Source organism: Necator americanus, chromosome IV (genome assembly GCF_031761385.1).
Source record: "Necator americanus strain Aroian chromosome IV, whole genome shotgun sequence".
In the NCBI taxonomy this organism is placed as follows: Eukaryota; Metazoa; Nematoda; class Chromadorea; order Rhabditida; family Ancylostomatidae; genus Necator; species Necator americanus.
Genome location: NC_087374.1, coordinates 6061093 through 6078122, shown reverse-complemented (window position 1 = coordinate 6078122; position 17030 = coordinate 6061093). Strand labels below are relative to the sequence as shown.

General features: G+C 38.5%; 3 protein-coding genes across 3 annotated transcripts; all 3 read left to right on the top strand.

Moving 5' to 3' along the window:
• Positions 1-7364: 7364 nt before the first annotated feature.
• Positions 7365-7907, top strand: RB195_000484 (uncharacterized protein; the record flags this gene model as incomplete). The annotated part of the gene is made up of 2 exons (XM_064196862.1): positions 7365-7458; positions 7645-7907. 2 exons carry the CDS (start codon positions 7365-7367, stop codon positions 7905-7907), a joined length of 357 nt encoding a protein of 118 aa, XP_064052743.1.
• An 865-nt stretch (positions 7908-8772) lies between these two features.
• On the top strand, positions 8773-10600 carry RB195_000483 (uncharacterized protein; the record flags this gene model as incomplete). Its single annotated transcript, XM_064196861.1, has 2 exons — positions 8773-8866; positions 10446-10600. The coding sequence occupies 2 exons, from the start codon at positions 8773-8775 to the stop codon at positions 10598-10600; spliced, it is 249 nt and encodes an 82-aa protein (XP_064052742.1).
• A 1687-nt stretch (positions 10601-12287) lies between these two features.
• Positions 12288-14565, top strand: RB195_000482 (uncharacterized protein; the record flags this gene model as incomplete). The annotated part of the gene is made up of 3 exons (XM_013451278.2): positions 12288-12404; positions 13541-13601; positions 14408-14565. 3 exons carry the CDS (start codon positions 12288-12290, stop codon positions 14563-14565), a joined length of 336 nt encoding a protein of 111 aa, XP_013306732.2.
• Positions 14566-17030: the final 2465 nt, after the last annotated feature.

The following is a 17030-nucleotide window of genomic DNA, read 5'->3' as shown; positions in this document are numbered from 1 at the left end:
GCAAGGTCTACAGAATCCTGTCTTGATTCCAGCTCTAAGAGAGAGCTTCGGAGGAGTTTCGGAGAGAACACTTTCCAGGAAAATAACAGAAAGCCTGTTCTACATACTTATCTGGAAGGAAGGATAGAAAAAACTTCACTTATATCACTGACAATGACGTCATCATTTCTTCAATATTCTGGAAGCTTTCCGGTGCTTACCATGTGACCTTGGAAGCACGATAGCACTAGCGGTGGAATCAACTTAGCTTCCTTCAAATCGCTTATTCAACTTCAAAGTCCGAGAGACTGTGAGGACGAGAGCAAACAAAGGAAGTTTGAGTTAACTTTGTCCCAATAACGCTCAGAAAGTTCTCGAATAGGTCCCATAGTGGTATAATCGTAGATATTGTAGAGTACGAGAAAGTCTTTGAATTTCGTGGAATTCTAAATTTATACGAATAGACGATAAAATGCACTAAATTAGGAGAATGACTTTGAAAATGTCAGAACATTTAAAACAAAAATAATTAAATAAAATATAAATAAATAAGGCAAATACTGGCTACCATTTCCTTAAAAGAAATATCGGCAAAGTGTGCATAAATCGTCAGAAACTAACTTAAAACGAGCTATACTCTTGAAAATCCAAAATTCTGATCCAAAGCTATGATCCCAAAAATCCAAAGCAAATAGTCACTGAAAGCTTCACATCAAGCAAACCTTTAACAACCTTTAATAACAACATTTAACAAATCTCTCCTCCCTAAAAAACGAGGAGTTGGAGGAAAATTGAAGCAGATAAAGCAGACCTTAATCGATGAAAGGAATTGGAGGAAATCGACCGCTTAGTGTATGTACATAGACGATCCGTCGTGTATCAACACCGGTGATGTTCGTAAATGTTCGACGGAGTGATACAAGAGGAGCGAGGCGCTGGGCGCTGTGTGTGTGGATAGTTATGCACTCGCTTATGGATCTCTTCGTGGCGCTCTCCCATAGTGAAGAACCTCAGCGGTTCGTTTCAATGGAATCCTGAGCAACGACAAACAGTCCGCTACAATGAACGATCAAATAAATCTCTCTCCGCTCTCGATTTTTCGATTGAGTCTACAGTTTTTCCGAAAAAAAAATTATTAAATAAAAATATTATTAAAAATAATTAAACAAAAACAATTTCCCCTGTATAGTATATTCTATACTGTATAAAATGGTGTACTTTGTAGCGTATATAATTAGTACTGTATCATAAGAATTTTTGAAGAATATGTGGGACAAATTTTTATGAATTAGATCCTAAAACACTTAATGGGACCTCCTCTTTTCCAATCACGTTGTGAACGACTAATTTCCGCCTTTAATAACCTTTTTAGCGGTTTTTTAACGTCTTGTACCATTCCTAAGTCATATTTCATGGATTAATGACTTCAAGAGAAAAAACTTAAAAAAAAAAACTAAAACTATAGCATTATCATGTGGGGAATCTTAATAATAAATTTTTCGCATAAAATTTTGCAACGACAAACAGTTCGGTGCAACAAACGATCAAATAAATTCAAATTTTTCAATTAAATAAATTTCTCTATCCGATTCAGCAGCTGAATCCACACTTCTTCCTCGAGAAAAAAGACTGTGGAGCCTTCAAAACCATTGTCATGCGTTGGAAATGCAGCGTTACATTGGCACAGAATTTTATAATTATCTTACGTTTATTATAATTATATTACGTATACTGTATTACACTCATATGTTAAATTTACTACATATTATCATACTATTATCAGTATTAATATATTTTATATTTTATACTACACTTGTTTAATTATATTACATACATTATATTATAGTTATATATTACACCTATATATTGTATGTATTATTATATGGTATTATATGATACATTTATTGTAATTATGTTACATTTATATTAATTAGTTGATATAGTTGAAAAGACAACTTCACAATGATTCTCAGAATATTTTACTCGTTTCATTTCAAAAGTTTCATATGAACAGGAGCTGCTTATTCTCATTCTAATCTTTTCTCGTTGCTGGATTTTCTATTGCTTATTTGTATTCATTCCTTGCCTCTTACTCTGGGCACGCCTTTGAGCGTAATAAATAAATAAATAAATGTACATAAATAAATAAAATGAATGTAGAGCTGTTGAGAAAACGTTGAATGCGATGTAGAAAATATTGGATTAATACTGAAAAAAGAGCTTTCATTCAAACAAAATGTCCATAATTGATTTTGATGCTAATTTAATTCTTAATTATCAATTTTTATTTGGTTTTAAATTTAAATTTTAATTTACCGACGGAAGTAACTAATGAACTATTTTATAGTTCGGAATGAGACTTTCCTGAAAAGAAACGGTTAGGATAACATGGTAGCTATTAGAGAAACTGTAAATTCGATAGAAGATTTGACGATTTCCGTGGAAGGGAAAATCCTTAAAGCAAACTTTAGCGTTTTTGGTTCCGAATCTTTAAGATACTCAAAACATGGCAACATTATTTTTACAAAGTACATGATTTAATTAATTAATTAACTAATTTAGTTTCCGCACTTCCCTATTGATTCACGCAAATGAAATTACTTTTTGCTAACCCTAGATTAAGAAGATTTTCCCCAAACTACTAGTCACTGGAAAGTTTGAGTCAAAAAAATCCGACACTCCTCGGAGGATAGCACTTCACATACGAGAACTACAATTCAGAAAAAAAAAACATACGATACTGTTGTAGGCTTTCGCACCAAAGGTTGTGTGCTTTGAGGTAGTTTCACTACTTTTGCAAGGATTCACATAAAAGCCACACGGGAATCTTATATACGATCTGAGGGTTACGTAGGAGATCAAAGCCGATAAAGGATGGAAGACACAAAATTGCAGCATCAACATCAACCGCAATCAAGCTTCAACGACGTGTCCCTAACCTTTATTTTTAATCTCTGCCGAGGAATCTATGTATGTAGGTATACATACGGAAAGTACATCAACGAAAACATCCAGAAAATCGTGGACACTTTGGGATTTAGAGTGATCCCACCCAGCAGCACACTTGGAGGAAAAACGCGATTTCGTTTTCGATAACGATGTCAGTCACCGTGTCAGTTCTAGAATTCAAATAACAAGCCTAAAATGTGTAATCAATGGTTAAAAAAAGAAGTAAAAATTGAAATAAATAGCAGAAATTTAAGTAAAAGAAATACTACGTTGGTACTATTTCCGATCACTTTCGCGCAAGCCTTTGGCAACGATTCTGGAACAAAGAACGATCTCATATATGGAAATCTTTGAGTTTGGACGTGGATACTTGCATGTAACCTCTTATTTAACGCGAAAATGCAGAAATTCTCCTTCATTTCGCCTACAGTACCTGAAAAGTTTATGGCCACATGAGAAGTGAGGAAAATAAGAGTAAATACTAGGAGAAAGATTGTACAGTACAATACACTAAAATATAAGGAAATAGAGCAGAAAAAGGGGAAGGGAAGAAGAAAAATTGTCCATGTTTTCTTAGGAAAATGATAAAACCAGCAATCAGGACTCACTGAAAAGTTTGGTTACCCCTCAGTGACCCTCGGCAGATTTTATCGAAAAGAATAATAAGAAAAAGATTAGAATAAGAATAGAAGTGACGTTTACTTTAGTGAATGTCATTTCTATTCTTAATGACATTCACTGAAGTAATTATTCTTCTTTAATATGAATGTTTGAGTCTCTTCAACCTCTTCAAGCGAGGTGTAGAGATGACCGATGCGTTTCTTGTCACGTGCATAGAAAATGTATTGACAAGGTAAAGGACAAAGGATTAAGTGTCTGGCGTTAATCAATCCGGTTGGCATTCGCCACCACGTCCGCTTCAATTCAGAATCGTTTGAGGTTTTAGGAACGTGTAACTGGCCTATACAATGAATTTCTGGGGCTAGCTGATTTGCCAAGACAGTCTTTTTATCCTCCTGGACGGGTACGGTACCAATTTATCGAGCCCGGAGGGATGAAAGGCTTGGTGAGCACCAGAGCGGATTTGAACCTTCGATCGATCGTGTGGACAGCGGGACCTCTTAGCTACTGCGCTACACCCACTCCACTGACACTGAAAACGTGCACCGACTTTTCCAAACCATATCCGAAATGGATCTATGTGATCTTCACTTCTATACAGATCTATACAGTAAAAAAAAGGCACAGTTCTAGCATAAAAATCAAGAAACAAGAAGAGCTACTAATAGTTATAATGATAAAATAATTAGGTAATAATAATTGTTAGTAATAATTAGATAATAATAATAATAGTAATAATAACAATAACAGTAATAACAATAATAATGATAATAATAATAATAATAATAACTTTGATTAACTTGACTCCCGTTGATCTTCGAATTGGTCGAAGCGGACGCCAGTAATTCTTCCATTTAATAATAACAGTAATAATAATAATGATAATAATAATAACTCTAATAATAACAATAATAATAATAATAATAATAATAATAATAATAATAATAATAATAATAATAATAAGGAATCAAGAAATTCTACCTATTTTTGTTCTAAATTGTAAAGAATGCCCAGCACAAACTGTAGTCACACGATGTTTTCCGAGTTGATGAGAGCTATAAAACATCTCAAAGCAACTCAACGCACACGAATCCGGAAACCATTCCGATGCTTTGTGGAAGTCATCAAAGCTACAATCTAAATCATTGCTCCTCGCCGGAACATTGGAGCTCATGTCATGGAAATGACGAGAGCGGAATTGTTTGACTACTGGTTCTATTGCATCTGAATGGGCAGCGAGGAAAAAGAGCGGAAGAGGCGCAATATCCCTACCACAATGAGTTCACTACCGTAGCCTTCAGATGAGTGCGGTTGAAAAAATCTGAGCACAGGATATATTCATGTTTCTTATTGTTGGCAACGTCTTCAATTTTTTTTCTTTTGAATTTCTTTACGTTTTCTTCTAATTTTTACGAGGATAAGAGATAAAAGTGCAATTCAAGAACACATCCTCATCAATTGCATATTACCACCTCAACTCAACCATGTCAACTTTTTTGAATTCTGATGTTTTATAAGGCAGTGAAATCCAAAAAGCCTACAATTAGCCAATTGAACAATGAATGAACAAGGAACTTAGAACATCAAAATTTTTATGATATTCGTCTCAGAAAAATAGGTCGTGAAGCTCTTATTACCGTACATCTGAGGGATGCATGGAATTGTAAACGGGCTATTTTCACTCACAATCTTTTTCCTGTAGGCTTGAATGAAAATTATGCTTCATGAGGTCAAATTTTACTGTAGTTTCCGTATCTCCTGCGCTCAGAAATTTTGCTATGAGGATGACTATTTTTTTGGTCAAAAGGAATGAGTCCGGAACTTATTGGACATTACTGCGCTCGGGACAGATCTAATAGATCATTGGTTTGTTTTAATAGATGGTTATTCACTATCAAATCCAGTAAAAATCGGTGTAATTGGAGACTAATAGTATGAAAAAGCAGAACAGAACGGAAGTCATGGAAAGAAAAAAACAAATTAACGATCCGAGAGAGTACTCTTCAAAAAAAAATAACTTCTCAATGAATGGGAATGTGGTAAGAAAAGTGCAGCGTCTAGTACTTTTTTGCAAAAAGTGCACTGTCGATAGTGAAAATAACCCCTCTTAAAGTCTCTCAGCATACAACGAGATTGACGTTATGATCTCTCTATGAAAAGGTAGAGTTAGAGGTGTGGGTCACGAGTATGAATAATTCTCCCTAACTATCCTGAAATAGGCATGTGACAGACACTTGCCCATCGAAATTCTTTTTATGGCATCTTACAACACTCCACCTCTCTACACACGTCGCGTCTGCCAGCGACAAGACATAAATCAATTGGACTCTCTTAACCGATTACTCAATTAAGTTAATAGAATGCTAAGGGAGCTGGCACGTTCTAACGCGTCTCGTAGGAAAAATCGATCAGCAGAGTCCGTTTCCCACGCCGTTTTCAGTATAAGTGGGGAGAATTGAGCGTGATATCGCACTCGTAGTCTATGATATACACCTCTAACTCCACCTTTTTAGTGAATGGTCCCAACATCTGCAATTTTGTTTTATGTTCCCCTTAAGATGCAGGCATCAACTTTTAGCGTCTGGGAATTGCCTGAAGCAGAAAGCCTCCAAGAAATCAGAAACTCTACCAAAGAAAACAGAACGCTTTTGGTATCAGATGATGTTGTGCACGGAAAGCACAATTTCGAAAGTAAAAAAAAAACTTTCTTCTTCTTGCAGTCGGTTTGATACCACTAAACAATCGCTCACAGCTATGGATCATAGAATCTCATTGAATTGCATAACGTGTCCTGCATACATAAATCCGAACTTCGAATCCCTTCCTTCAGTCGCACAAAGCAGGATACTCCTAGCACCTCCCTTTCAATTGAACGTTCTATGACACTGACCACATTTACTTCCCCTTCCTCCAGGTTTTTGAAGCGTTAGTCAAAGCAGGTCAAAGCGGAAAGAAGCTGTCGAATGAACGGTGAGAGCGGAGACGGTTGTTCTAGACCCTCTCCACTATATTCCTGATGATCTTGCTCCACAACCGTTCGTTTCCTCTTGCCCAGCTTGGAAGTGAGATCGTTCATAGTATCTTCCCAACCTAGATATACATAACTGGAGCAAACGAATATACTCATTTCATTGAACGTGAATAGGGCATCAGAAACACTTCCGTTCCTCATAAGCATAATCTTTTCCAGGTCCAGCTGGAGACCGATCTTTCTACTCGTTTCATTAAATTCCACCAGGTTTCATTCCGTCTGACTGATGCTTGATTTTATAAAAACGATGTCATCAGCGGAACGAAGAAGATATAACCCTCGCGTTCAACTTTCACTCCCACGTTATCCATTCCACTTTTCGCATAGCATTCTCGTGGGTGGCAGTAAATATTTGGGAACGATTGTGTCGACGAACCCCTTCTTCAAGTATATTTTGAAGTTATCGCAGAATGAGGGAATTCTTGGTTGTGGAGCTGTTATATAACCTATGAAAAACCTTCATGTCTAGTAGTTACGCGGTGTTTGTCCGAGGCTTCTTCAAGTCGATGAAGGTGGGACAGAATTTCACATTGTACTCTCACAATATTTCTGTGAGTGCTGAAGCGGTATGTGTAGAGTCCGGTGAGTCTTTTTTTCGAAACTCTGCTTGCTCGCATGGTTGTCCTTTATTCAGTGTTCTTTCGATCTTATTTAGGACTACTCTTGTGAGGTGCTTGTAGATGACAGACAGTAATCAGACTGGGCGATAGTTGTTGATGTCATGTGGATCCCCTTGTTATACAAAAGCATCATCTTGTTGGTTTTTCGTTGCAATGTTCAGGCAATGATTGACAGGCATGTGATTCTATCGGTACCGGAAGCAATACGATTCTTCACCGACATGTTGGCATGTTGGATTACGGAAAGGAGAACAGATGGTAAGGAGGGAAGAGGACATGAGTGCCGAAACGATCCGAGTATAACGTGTGAATGACCTTTTTCATCCCCTTTCTTGATTTTCTTGCTTTAGTTGTTCTATCTGTGTTCTAGGGAACGGTCGTTTTTGTTTTACGCAGATTGGTGAGGTTTGGACGTAAATTCGTACTTACCTGCTGCTCATGCAGCTCAGAGTTTCCGGAGACGCCGCCTCTTGGTGGTTTCAAAACTCTCCGCTTCTCTTGTCGTCATCGGGTACAAGGTCGTATTTGGTCTGCAGTTAATCGCCTATATGCCTCCTAGGGACGCGCACTGCGTTCTTCTGGAATTTCTCTACGAAGGGAGATCCGTCGTAAATGTTACTATTTGTCCTTACTATTGCTGGAACAAACCTAGTTTTGGCGTTCATATCCAATTTCAGAATACCGTTGCTCCAGTTTTTGTTCGTTGATGACCTTTTCTATGAAGAATCTCATTTTTGACGAGCAAAAGCGCTGCGACGACTTCGCTCTTTCTTCACTCCTTTCTGTGTTAGACGAGGTCTCCTTTTCTAGAGCGAAAACATCCCAATGTTCTAAGTTTTTGAGCATTGTTGAACTGCCCAAGCATCTTGAGGTCTCCCTAGCGGACGTAATTTCATCTTTTGGCTTATGCTTCCGAGCGCTACAAATTCTTTTAACGAAAAACAAGGATCCAATATTCAAAATTGTAGAACTTACACTTGTTGGCTTCCTACCTAGACCACGCTCCTACCAGGGTACCTACATATTATAAAAGAGGTTAATTGTTGGGTTACGTGTATAAAAATGGAAAAGACACTGATTTTTATTTTATTTGTATTATTTATTATTTTATTTATTATTATTTTATTATTTTATTTTATTTTATTTATTTATTTTTGGTTTCAATGCAGGTTTATAAGTTTACTAACGATAGTGGGCAGGTCATTCGCTCGTTCAAAGGAAATTTGAAATTTACGGTGCTTTGGTTTCTTAAAATAAATGAAGAAAAGGTGTACAGTAGGTGAAATCTTTCGTTCAAGTGTCATTTTTAATTTAGGAAGAAGAAAATGATGAATAGTTGCTTTTGCGCTCCTGTAGTCGCCGGATGTGCTACGTTAAACGAATTATAATAGTCCTTCTTCTTCCCCGTTTTATGAGTTCCGGAAATTCCACGATTCTGCCGGACAACCATTGATCACGATGACCTCAGCATTATGTTTGTGAAGAGATCGATCGACCTGACTCAGCTGGTTGATAAGACACGACGAATCGAAGGTGCCTTCGAGGCGCCAGCTTATATTTCTCACTTTCCAAATGCTCCGCGAAACTCTCCTCATATTACTATTCGTTCATTTAAGCAACCAAGTGGAATTTTTCAAGGAAAGTGAAGTCTGTAGCTCCGTAAAATGTGAGTTTAAAGTCTGACGGTCCTGTCATGTCGATTGTTCCCCTTAGAGTGAATTCTTGCTAAGCGCCGTGCTTATTTATTTATTTTTATTTATTTTTTTATTCGATCAAAAACCGTCTAGCTCTGTTCGGGGTGGATGAAATACCAGCAAATAAGTCGGGCTCTTTTTTTCCCAAATTCGCGCTAAACTATTGCAGTCCTACGTTGCCGTTTCAATTTTTTTCCTTTAGTCTAGCAATTAACTGGTCTCACTGTGTATCAATTAAGTAAACTGAAAATTAAGTATAATTGCAGCATCAAGTCTACTTAAATACCACTAGAGTTCCTCATTCAAGAATCTCAGATGGTAGTTAAAAGTTTATTATAGATGTCTAATGAAAAGGTCTTAGAGGAAAAGGAAAAATAATGTAATAAAAAAGACTTCCAACATATTTGCTAGTTCGTCTCTCCACCCAGTATTACATGAATAATCTGCATTTCTCCAGATCGCCGAGATATTAAGTTCTTTTGGTGGGCCTTCTGGCGGCCTGATTCCCTCTTTGACTCGCCAAGAAAAAAATTAATATCTCGGTGATGTGCAAATGCATGTCTGGTTGTATGATTTGGCCTCTTTCTGTTTCATTTTATTTGCTAAGAGCCTCAAAAGCGAATAGTTGGTTGTATCTAAATCCACATTTTTATTTACATCGTAGAAACGTTTATGCAAATTCACAACAAAAAAATTAGCTCATAAGAAACCTGAAAAAGATTTACCACAAGTACATTCCGGATTTTCCATTTAAATATTCAGAATCCCTCCTTTTACTGCAGAACCGATTGCGAGGCAAATAGAAAAATCTATATTTATTATGTATTTATTACATTATATTTATTATTGGGCGGGTGTAGTGTAGCGGTTAGAGGTTCCGCTTCCTACACGATCGATCGGAGGTTCGAATTCGGCCTAGTGCTCACCAAGTGCATTTCATCCCTCCGGGGGTCAATAAATTGGTACCAGGCTTGTCTGGGAGGACAAAAGCGCTGACTTGACACATCGGCCAGCCCCAGCAAGTTCACTGTTGGGTTCTATCGTAGAAGCAGTGCGATGGAAGAAACGATTGGTATCGAGGTGGCACCTATACGAACTACAGCCAAGAATGGTGCCAGCAAGGGTCCTCCTTAGATTCTAACTGCTACTCTCCGCCGCAGCGTTTTGAGCGCAGACGCTTACGCAAATGCACCGTGCTTCATGTTGTTTTGACCTTACCGTACGCAGTCAGTATACTCTGCGCCCTGCCCTTAGATATTTTTAGCTAAAGTCTATACGGGTTTCTAGGGAACCGACCTAAATATTCCTAAATATTCATTAGCAGACTTTGGCTGCACGGGACGCTAGCCCTTCTACTCCATAGAATTGTTTCGCTGTTAACATTTTTGCACATTGAAAACGAATAAATTTGCAATTGTTGCAGAAAACTCTCTTTGCACTATTTTATAGAAAAAAAAAAACAACAGAAACGTTTCTTAAGAAGGATGATGTGTTTGCTGAGAATGTGAAGAATCTCGTGGATATTCGAAGAGAAAAATGTTCATATTGCAGGTCCATCGAATATCTTCTACTACTTCGTTTGCTGCTCGGGCGAATGCTGCCTCCGTCTCCAACTGATCCCTTCCATCATCATCGCTGCTATCGCCATCGTGCTCACCTGTGTCTGTTGCACCGCATGCTGTTGCCACTGCTGCTTCAGGGATTGACAGCAGAGTAGTGGATGCAAGAAGCCGAAAACCGGATCGGTTGACGTCTTCAATCTCCAGGAAATTGTATTCTCGTGAGATCGAGCGAATCCAGAGTTCAGCAAAGCTATCGTAACCGCGGGCGCAACCGCGCTCACCGAGCACGAAGCATCAATACAGAAGATAAGGGTTTGTAGTGAATGTTGTGCTGCCATTAGGCATAACATAAATATTTACTGAAAAAGTCAATGTGTAAACACAGCGTAATGCAAATAAAATATAACAATAAAATATAATAGTATATAGTGATATAATAGAGTACAACGTAAAAAAAATACAAAAGAACCCACTTAAATAAATTTTCCCCAACTTTTGGATCTTTTCCTCACTTTTTTTTCCGTAAGATTATGATTTCCTGCTCCTTATTTCTAGCATTTTCGCTAGTGCATTGTGACTCCTAAGGCAAAGGTGATAAATTTTCAAATTTTCCAGAAAAAAAAACTCCGGGTATTTTTCAAATTGCTGGGAACGCACACATCCGATGGTACCATTTTCTCTGGCTACCTACTGACTCCAGTGGGCGAATTTTTGTCGCAAGCCGATTTTTTCGTGATCAGCACAGATTTCTCAGTAATCCGTGTACTTTCACCAGTGTTCAACGTACGAAAATCTTGTTCCTGGTCAACTGTCAATGATCATCCGCATTTCGGTTGTTTCCATTTTCTGGACGTATACAAACAGCGGAAATTGAGTGAAGTTTGCGATTTATTCCGACTGAAAGGCATCACTCCACGAATCTGAGGTGTTCGGATTTCAAGTGGAGTATTCGTATACGGGATCGTAGATTATGGAAAAGGTGTGATTCCGTCCATTTCTTCCTAACTGCCGTAAAAAAACGGCCGGAAAGATGCGGCGTGTGCATACAGCTGGCGCGCTCCAATCGAACTCCGTGTAGAAAATAGCGCGCCGAAACGCTCAGAGGCGTATTCTATGGGCCGTTTTTTACGGCAATTAGGGAGAAATAGACGGAATCACCCCCTCTCTATGATCTACTATGCCATATACGAATACTCAACCTGAAATCCGTACCACCTCAGATTCCTGGGATGATGTCTTTGAGTACTGGTGCCTGGATAGTGTTGTGGAACTGCACGAAGGACATTCCCATAGCCCACAGAGTGTTACGAACGGCATAAAGTCATTGGTAAATGATAAACACTCATTTCTGTCATTTATGGATGGGTTCCTGACCGGAATCTTTGATTTGCTTCCTTTTCTTTGATTCTAGGATCTGTTAGGAAGCGGATACATTTACATCCGCTGCTTCTTATCATTTCTGGAAGAGGAGGGGTACGCAAAAGGACAAAAACTACCGTAATTAAATAACTAAACGACTGAGCGTCCTGATGTACGTAACCGGACCGACAGAGCGTAAAAGTAGGATTTGCATAAGTGCACGAAATGTGGGAAAATGACAGGAAAGAAATTTTTGGAACGGCTAGAAAATGTATGGAATGGTCATCTGGTGGTGAATGTTGTCGGCCTAACAACATCATTAATTTTGTTCCGATTAGGTCAACGGCGAAAAATTTGTCTTTGTCTTCGGTGGGAAGACGTGAGAAGACGTTTCTCACATGGGGGCTCATCTATCAAGCTGCCGACTAACCTTCCACCAGAACCTGTCCGATCCGATCACTCACTGGTCAAAATGCGCCGCCAGCTGATCGTGCTAGCACTGTGGCTGCCTTTTACTTTCTGCCAAAATGCAGCAGATCTCGAATTTTCTCCATATGTCTATTCGGCTGTGAATATCCCGTTCAAAAGTGTGAGTTCTATGGTTTATCGCCTCAAATCATCCTTAAGTCAAAGTACTTTCGTCAGTTTCACTTGCTATACTGTATTTATTGTAGCGTACTGTTGTGTGAGAGTTAGTGCTGTACCTGTTTCCAACTCTACAAACGGAGCACAATTGGTTGAAGTGATCTGTTTTTAAGAAAAAGTGAGAAAGAATGGATTTTTCCAAATTTTTTTCATTTCATTTGTTTTTCGATTCCATTTCTTTTGCATGAAGAATAAAAAGAAATATAAGCAGCGCATGTCACTTCTGAGTTAAGAATGAAACTACTTACTACCTGGAACGGAAAACAACCGGCTGAAGTGATTTGTTTTAGGGGAAAAAAGCGGAAACAATGGTTCTTTCCCTATAATCGGTTGTGATAGGATAATCAATTGATCTACCGATGTGTACATAGTCTTTTTTCTGGGCAAAATTCTCATTTTTTCCACTTCGCCAAGACCAACAGAGTTCAGTTTATCCGAGGATTATTCCTTCTCCATACATAACACCAAGTTTCGTTATGGTCTCGATTTAACGCAAAACACAAGTAGTACTGAAAATCATCCGTTTTTTCCACATGATAGCCCAATTTAATGATCCGAGAAAAAAAATTAAGAAAGAAGATTCAATAAAATGAGAAGATCGTAACACAGCTACTGTGCAAAGAAAGAAATTCTCTCTTGAACAACTTATGGGATTTTGATATAACAACATATGAATTTTTCATCGGAGCTTTATAATCTGAGGTACTCATTGCGTAGTTCCATGGCAGCGAGGATGGTAGTCCATAGGGATATTTTCATTGAAAATAACTAAAACTAGATTTTTTCCTGCTGGACAAGCCAATTTCAGTCAACTGTACCATTTTTGGACTGTAGAAATAGCTTATTTCTACTTTATTACCATTGATAAGCACATTTCTGCTTCTAATTAGAACTTGAGCTTTTGAGAGCATAGGAATTTATTGCTATTAAAAAATTAGGATCAAACCGAAAAAGCTAACAAAAACAAGCTCTCAAAATTTTGCTTGTGTTGATCTCACATTCGAAAAGCATGAGTCGTTATAATAGTTTATTGGTGAACATCTTGAAAATATTACCAGAGAAATGCAAGAAATGTTTCAGTCGAACTACGCAAAAGACTGGTTTGGTTCGGATGTGGCTCTTGTGCAGCATCCTCTGCTAGGTGAGTACTGTTTCTCATAGGTACTTTAACGACCAAATATTCATTACGTCTGGAGATTTTAAGAAAGTGTCAAGTGCTTAAAAAAAGATGCAATAAATCCAGACTTCCTATCACTTCTGCTGCTTCAAATGTATTATTTTCTCGAAATAAACTGTACTGCCTTTTACTGTTTGTTCTGGAGCTGTCCTAGTTAACCAAGGATTTTTTTCTGACCATGGATTAACAAAAAGCGGTATGCACGGAGACCTACCGGAATTTGATAGGGCTAATCAGTCCAAAATTTCCTGAAGCTTAAAGGCATCACCCCACGAATATGGGGTGGTGCAGGCTTCAGGTGGGTTATATCTGTACGGAGTCGCAGATTATGGAGAGAGGCGTGATTCTGTCCATTTCTTCCTAATTGCCGTAAAAAAACGGCCCCGAAGATACGACTTCGAGCGTTCCGGCGCGCTATTTTCTACAACGAGTTCGATTGGAGCGCGCCGGCCTTGTGCACGCGCCACGTCTTCCGTGTCGTTTTTTTTACGACAATTAGGAAGAAATGGACAAAATCACCCTCTTCTCCATAATCTACGACCCCGTATACTCTCCATCTGAAATCCGCACTACCTCAGATTAGTGGGGTAATGCCTTTACTGCAGTTGCGTGAGTGGCTGCGCTCGAAGTGTCACCATAAAGCTAGCGCTTACAGGGACTCGTTTACTGCTACCTCTGGCTCTGTATGCATAATTTTCTTTAATTTTTCTTATTCCTGCTCTTCTTCCAATTTTTCAATGTTTCATATGACCACTGATCTGGAATTACAGCGCCTGCCAAACCGTCAAAACCGGGAAATCCAGTGGCGCTGCCAACGATTGCACCGTACGTTGTCTCCTGGAAAAATCTCGATGACACTAGAATTAATGATGAGAATGTGTGGAACTTTGAGAAGCGTGTTGACAGCAAAGTGTGGTGGCCGAGCTGAGCCTTTCTTTGTGTAAACAATAAACTAATTTTGAAACCTCCACATGCTATACTTCCCTTATATGACGACATTTCTATTATGGAATAAAGGTTTTCTCTCCATTCATGGAAAAATGTGTGTATCTCCCCAGGCTAACAGAACTCCTAGGAAACTCGCTCCTCCTCAAGCGTTCCCAATTCATCCAGAATATTCTATGCATGTCGTGCTTTCGTGACACGCCAAACACATAATTTACTATGCCAAGCCATGCTCTGCTCAGTATTTACTGTTTTTCTTTATCTCTTTGAGAACAACAGCAACATGGATCAGGTGATCCATACTGCTGTCCACCATTACCTCATTTCTAGGATTTTTCTCGCTCCTATCAGTCTCTTCTGAAGTACGCGCAGCGAATAACATTTTTTGTGAAAGTGAGAAGTAACCGCTCTCTTAAGATGCAATAAATTGGGAAGTTTCCGGCGTTAGATTTCCTTAGGAAGTAATGGTAATTAAGTAATTAAGTAAGATGTAATTTTAGAGGTATGAAAGTAATTAACTAGGCCAGTTTCCAGGCTACATACTTGCCAAAACTAAATATTGAACGAATATTTGAATATAAAATATAAATAATGCACATATATATAAATTTGTATATAAAATCACCTGCTCATTTGCTTGCGAACGGTATTATAAAAATTTTATTGTGCTCATTCCCAAGGATTCCGACGAATTACGATGGATTAATCCGTCGGAGACATATTTTGGAAAGAAGTTAGCAGCGTTGTTGTAGGATGGAATATATTTGGTTGTCACGTGAATTCGCAGAGTTTTTATTTTTTTTTCTTTCGTCCGCAAATAACTATTTATTATTTCGCAAAATTTGTGCATAATTTTAAAAAATTTTTACTGTTCTATAGGCTTGTCGTAACAAATTTTTGAACGTATTTTAAAAACTATTATAGCGAGTTTGAATTTGAATAGCATAAAATTTTTTATATCACTTTATTTTAGGTGATTTATTTCATATTATTACTTATTTAGTCATCTGTTTATTATTTTAATTGACATCCTGACATCATAACCGTGGCTGAAATAGGGTTCAAAATCTAACAGAATTGAAATCGGAACTTCTCCGAATAACTGCGACGTATGACGTATGAAGAAAAAGTGGTAGTCGAGTCTAGGGCCCAGAAATGCTTTGCCATTTTCAAAATTGGCTGTTTTGTTTTGACGAACGAAACGGCCACAGGAAATTGGTCGAGTGCGACGAGGAGGTCGTAAACAATGATGAATAACTGATCATTCTGTTGTTTTAGTTGTCAAAATATTCAATTAGAATCCTGAAAAAAAAGAAAAAGAACGCTACGAAATTGTGTTACAACCTATCAGTTTCCAAGTATAAGAGCTGAAATATGAAAGATTTCCTATAGATCCAGAAAACAGACAGATCAAGGACATCGAATTCCTTTGGAGATTAGCGAACTTGACGACGCTACTCTTTACACCCTACGTTCAATAACATCGACTTCATATGTTTTCAGCCCTCTGACAGATGTAAAGTGGTGCTTTGTCGGATAAGTTGGTCAGTATCACGATCCTCTGATTTACCTGGATAGCTTCTGGATTGTTGTTAGTGGGTGCGTCGCGATTTGCTGAGGTCCTGGAAAATTCGTCAGGAACCTTAGTTGATAGTTTGAAGGACCCATTAGCGGAGATTTTCTTGAACGCTGTTTTTAAAGCCCATAAAGAGGTTGCTATTAAATGCATAACCGTAAACAACATACCATATAACATAGCGATACTGTTCAGTGCCAGTAGGACAACTGTGCCAATGTAACTTTACCCACTGATACAGTATCTCTAAGTTATACTGTAGCAGATCACATCTAGCAGCTTTTTCCGGATGCAGAAGAGCTCGATCGATTGAATTGTGTCAGGTGTAGTCACAAATAACTTCAGCTGAGGTACATAATACCTATTGTTTTTGTTTAGGCATACAACGGGTTACCCAAACAAGGGCTTTTTGTTATCTCTACACAGATAGGAGTTCGGTAGGTGTTTATACAGGAATCTAGTATTCTGCACATCACACGTTTTGCGCGTTTTCCTTTCTTTTTTCACTTTGAAAATGGAGAATCAAGAAATATACTTAGGCCATGTGATGCCTAGGAAATTTAAACAAAGTAATAGCGCTGCGGCCACGACTTAAAGGCATCACCCCACGAGTCTGGAGTGTTACGGATTTCCGGTGAAGTATCCGTATACGGGGCCGTGGATTATGGAGATGGGGGTAGTTCCGCCCATCTCTCCCTGAATCACTGCGAACAGCCGCCTCCAGAATGCTGTTCTGTACGACGTCATCTACTGCAACCCTCCACCCCTTGCGCCGCCTACGCCCTGCGATTCGTCGAAAATCAATTCGGACTGCCCCGATAGGCAGTAAGGGGCGCTACGCTTGCAGGGGTGGCGCGCAGCAGTAGAACGCA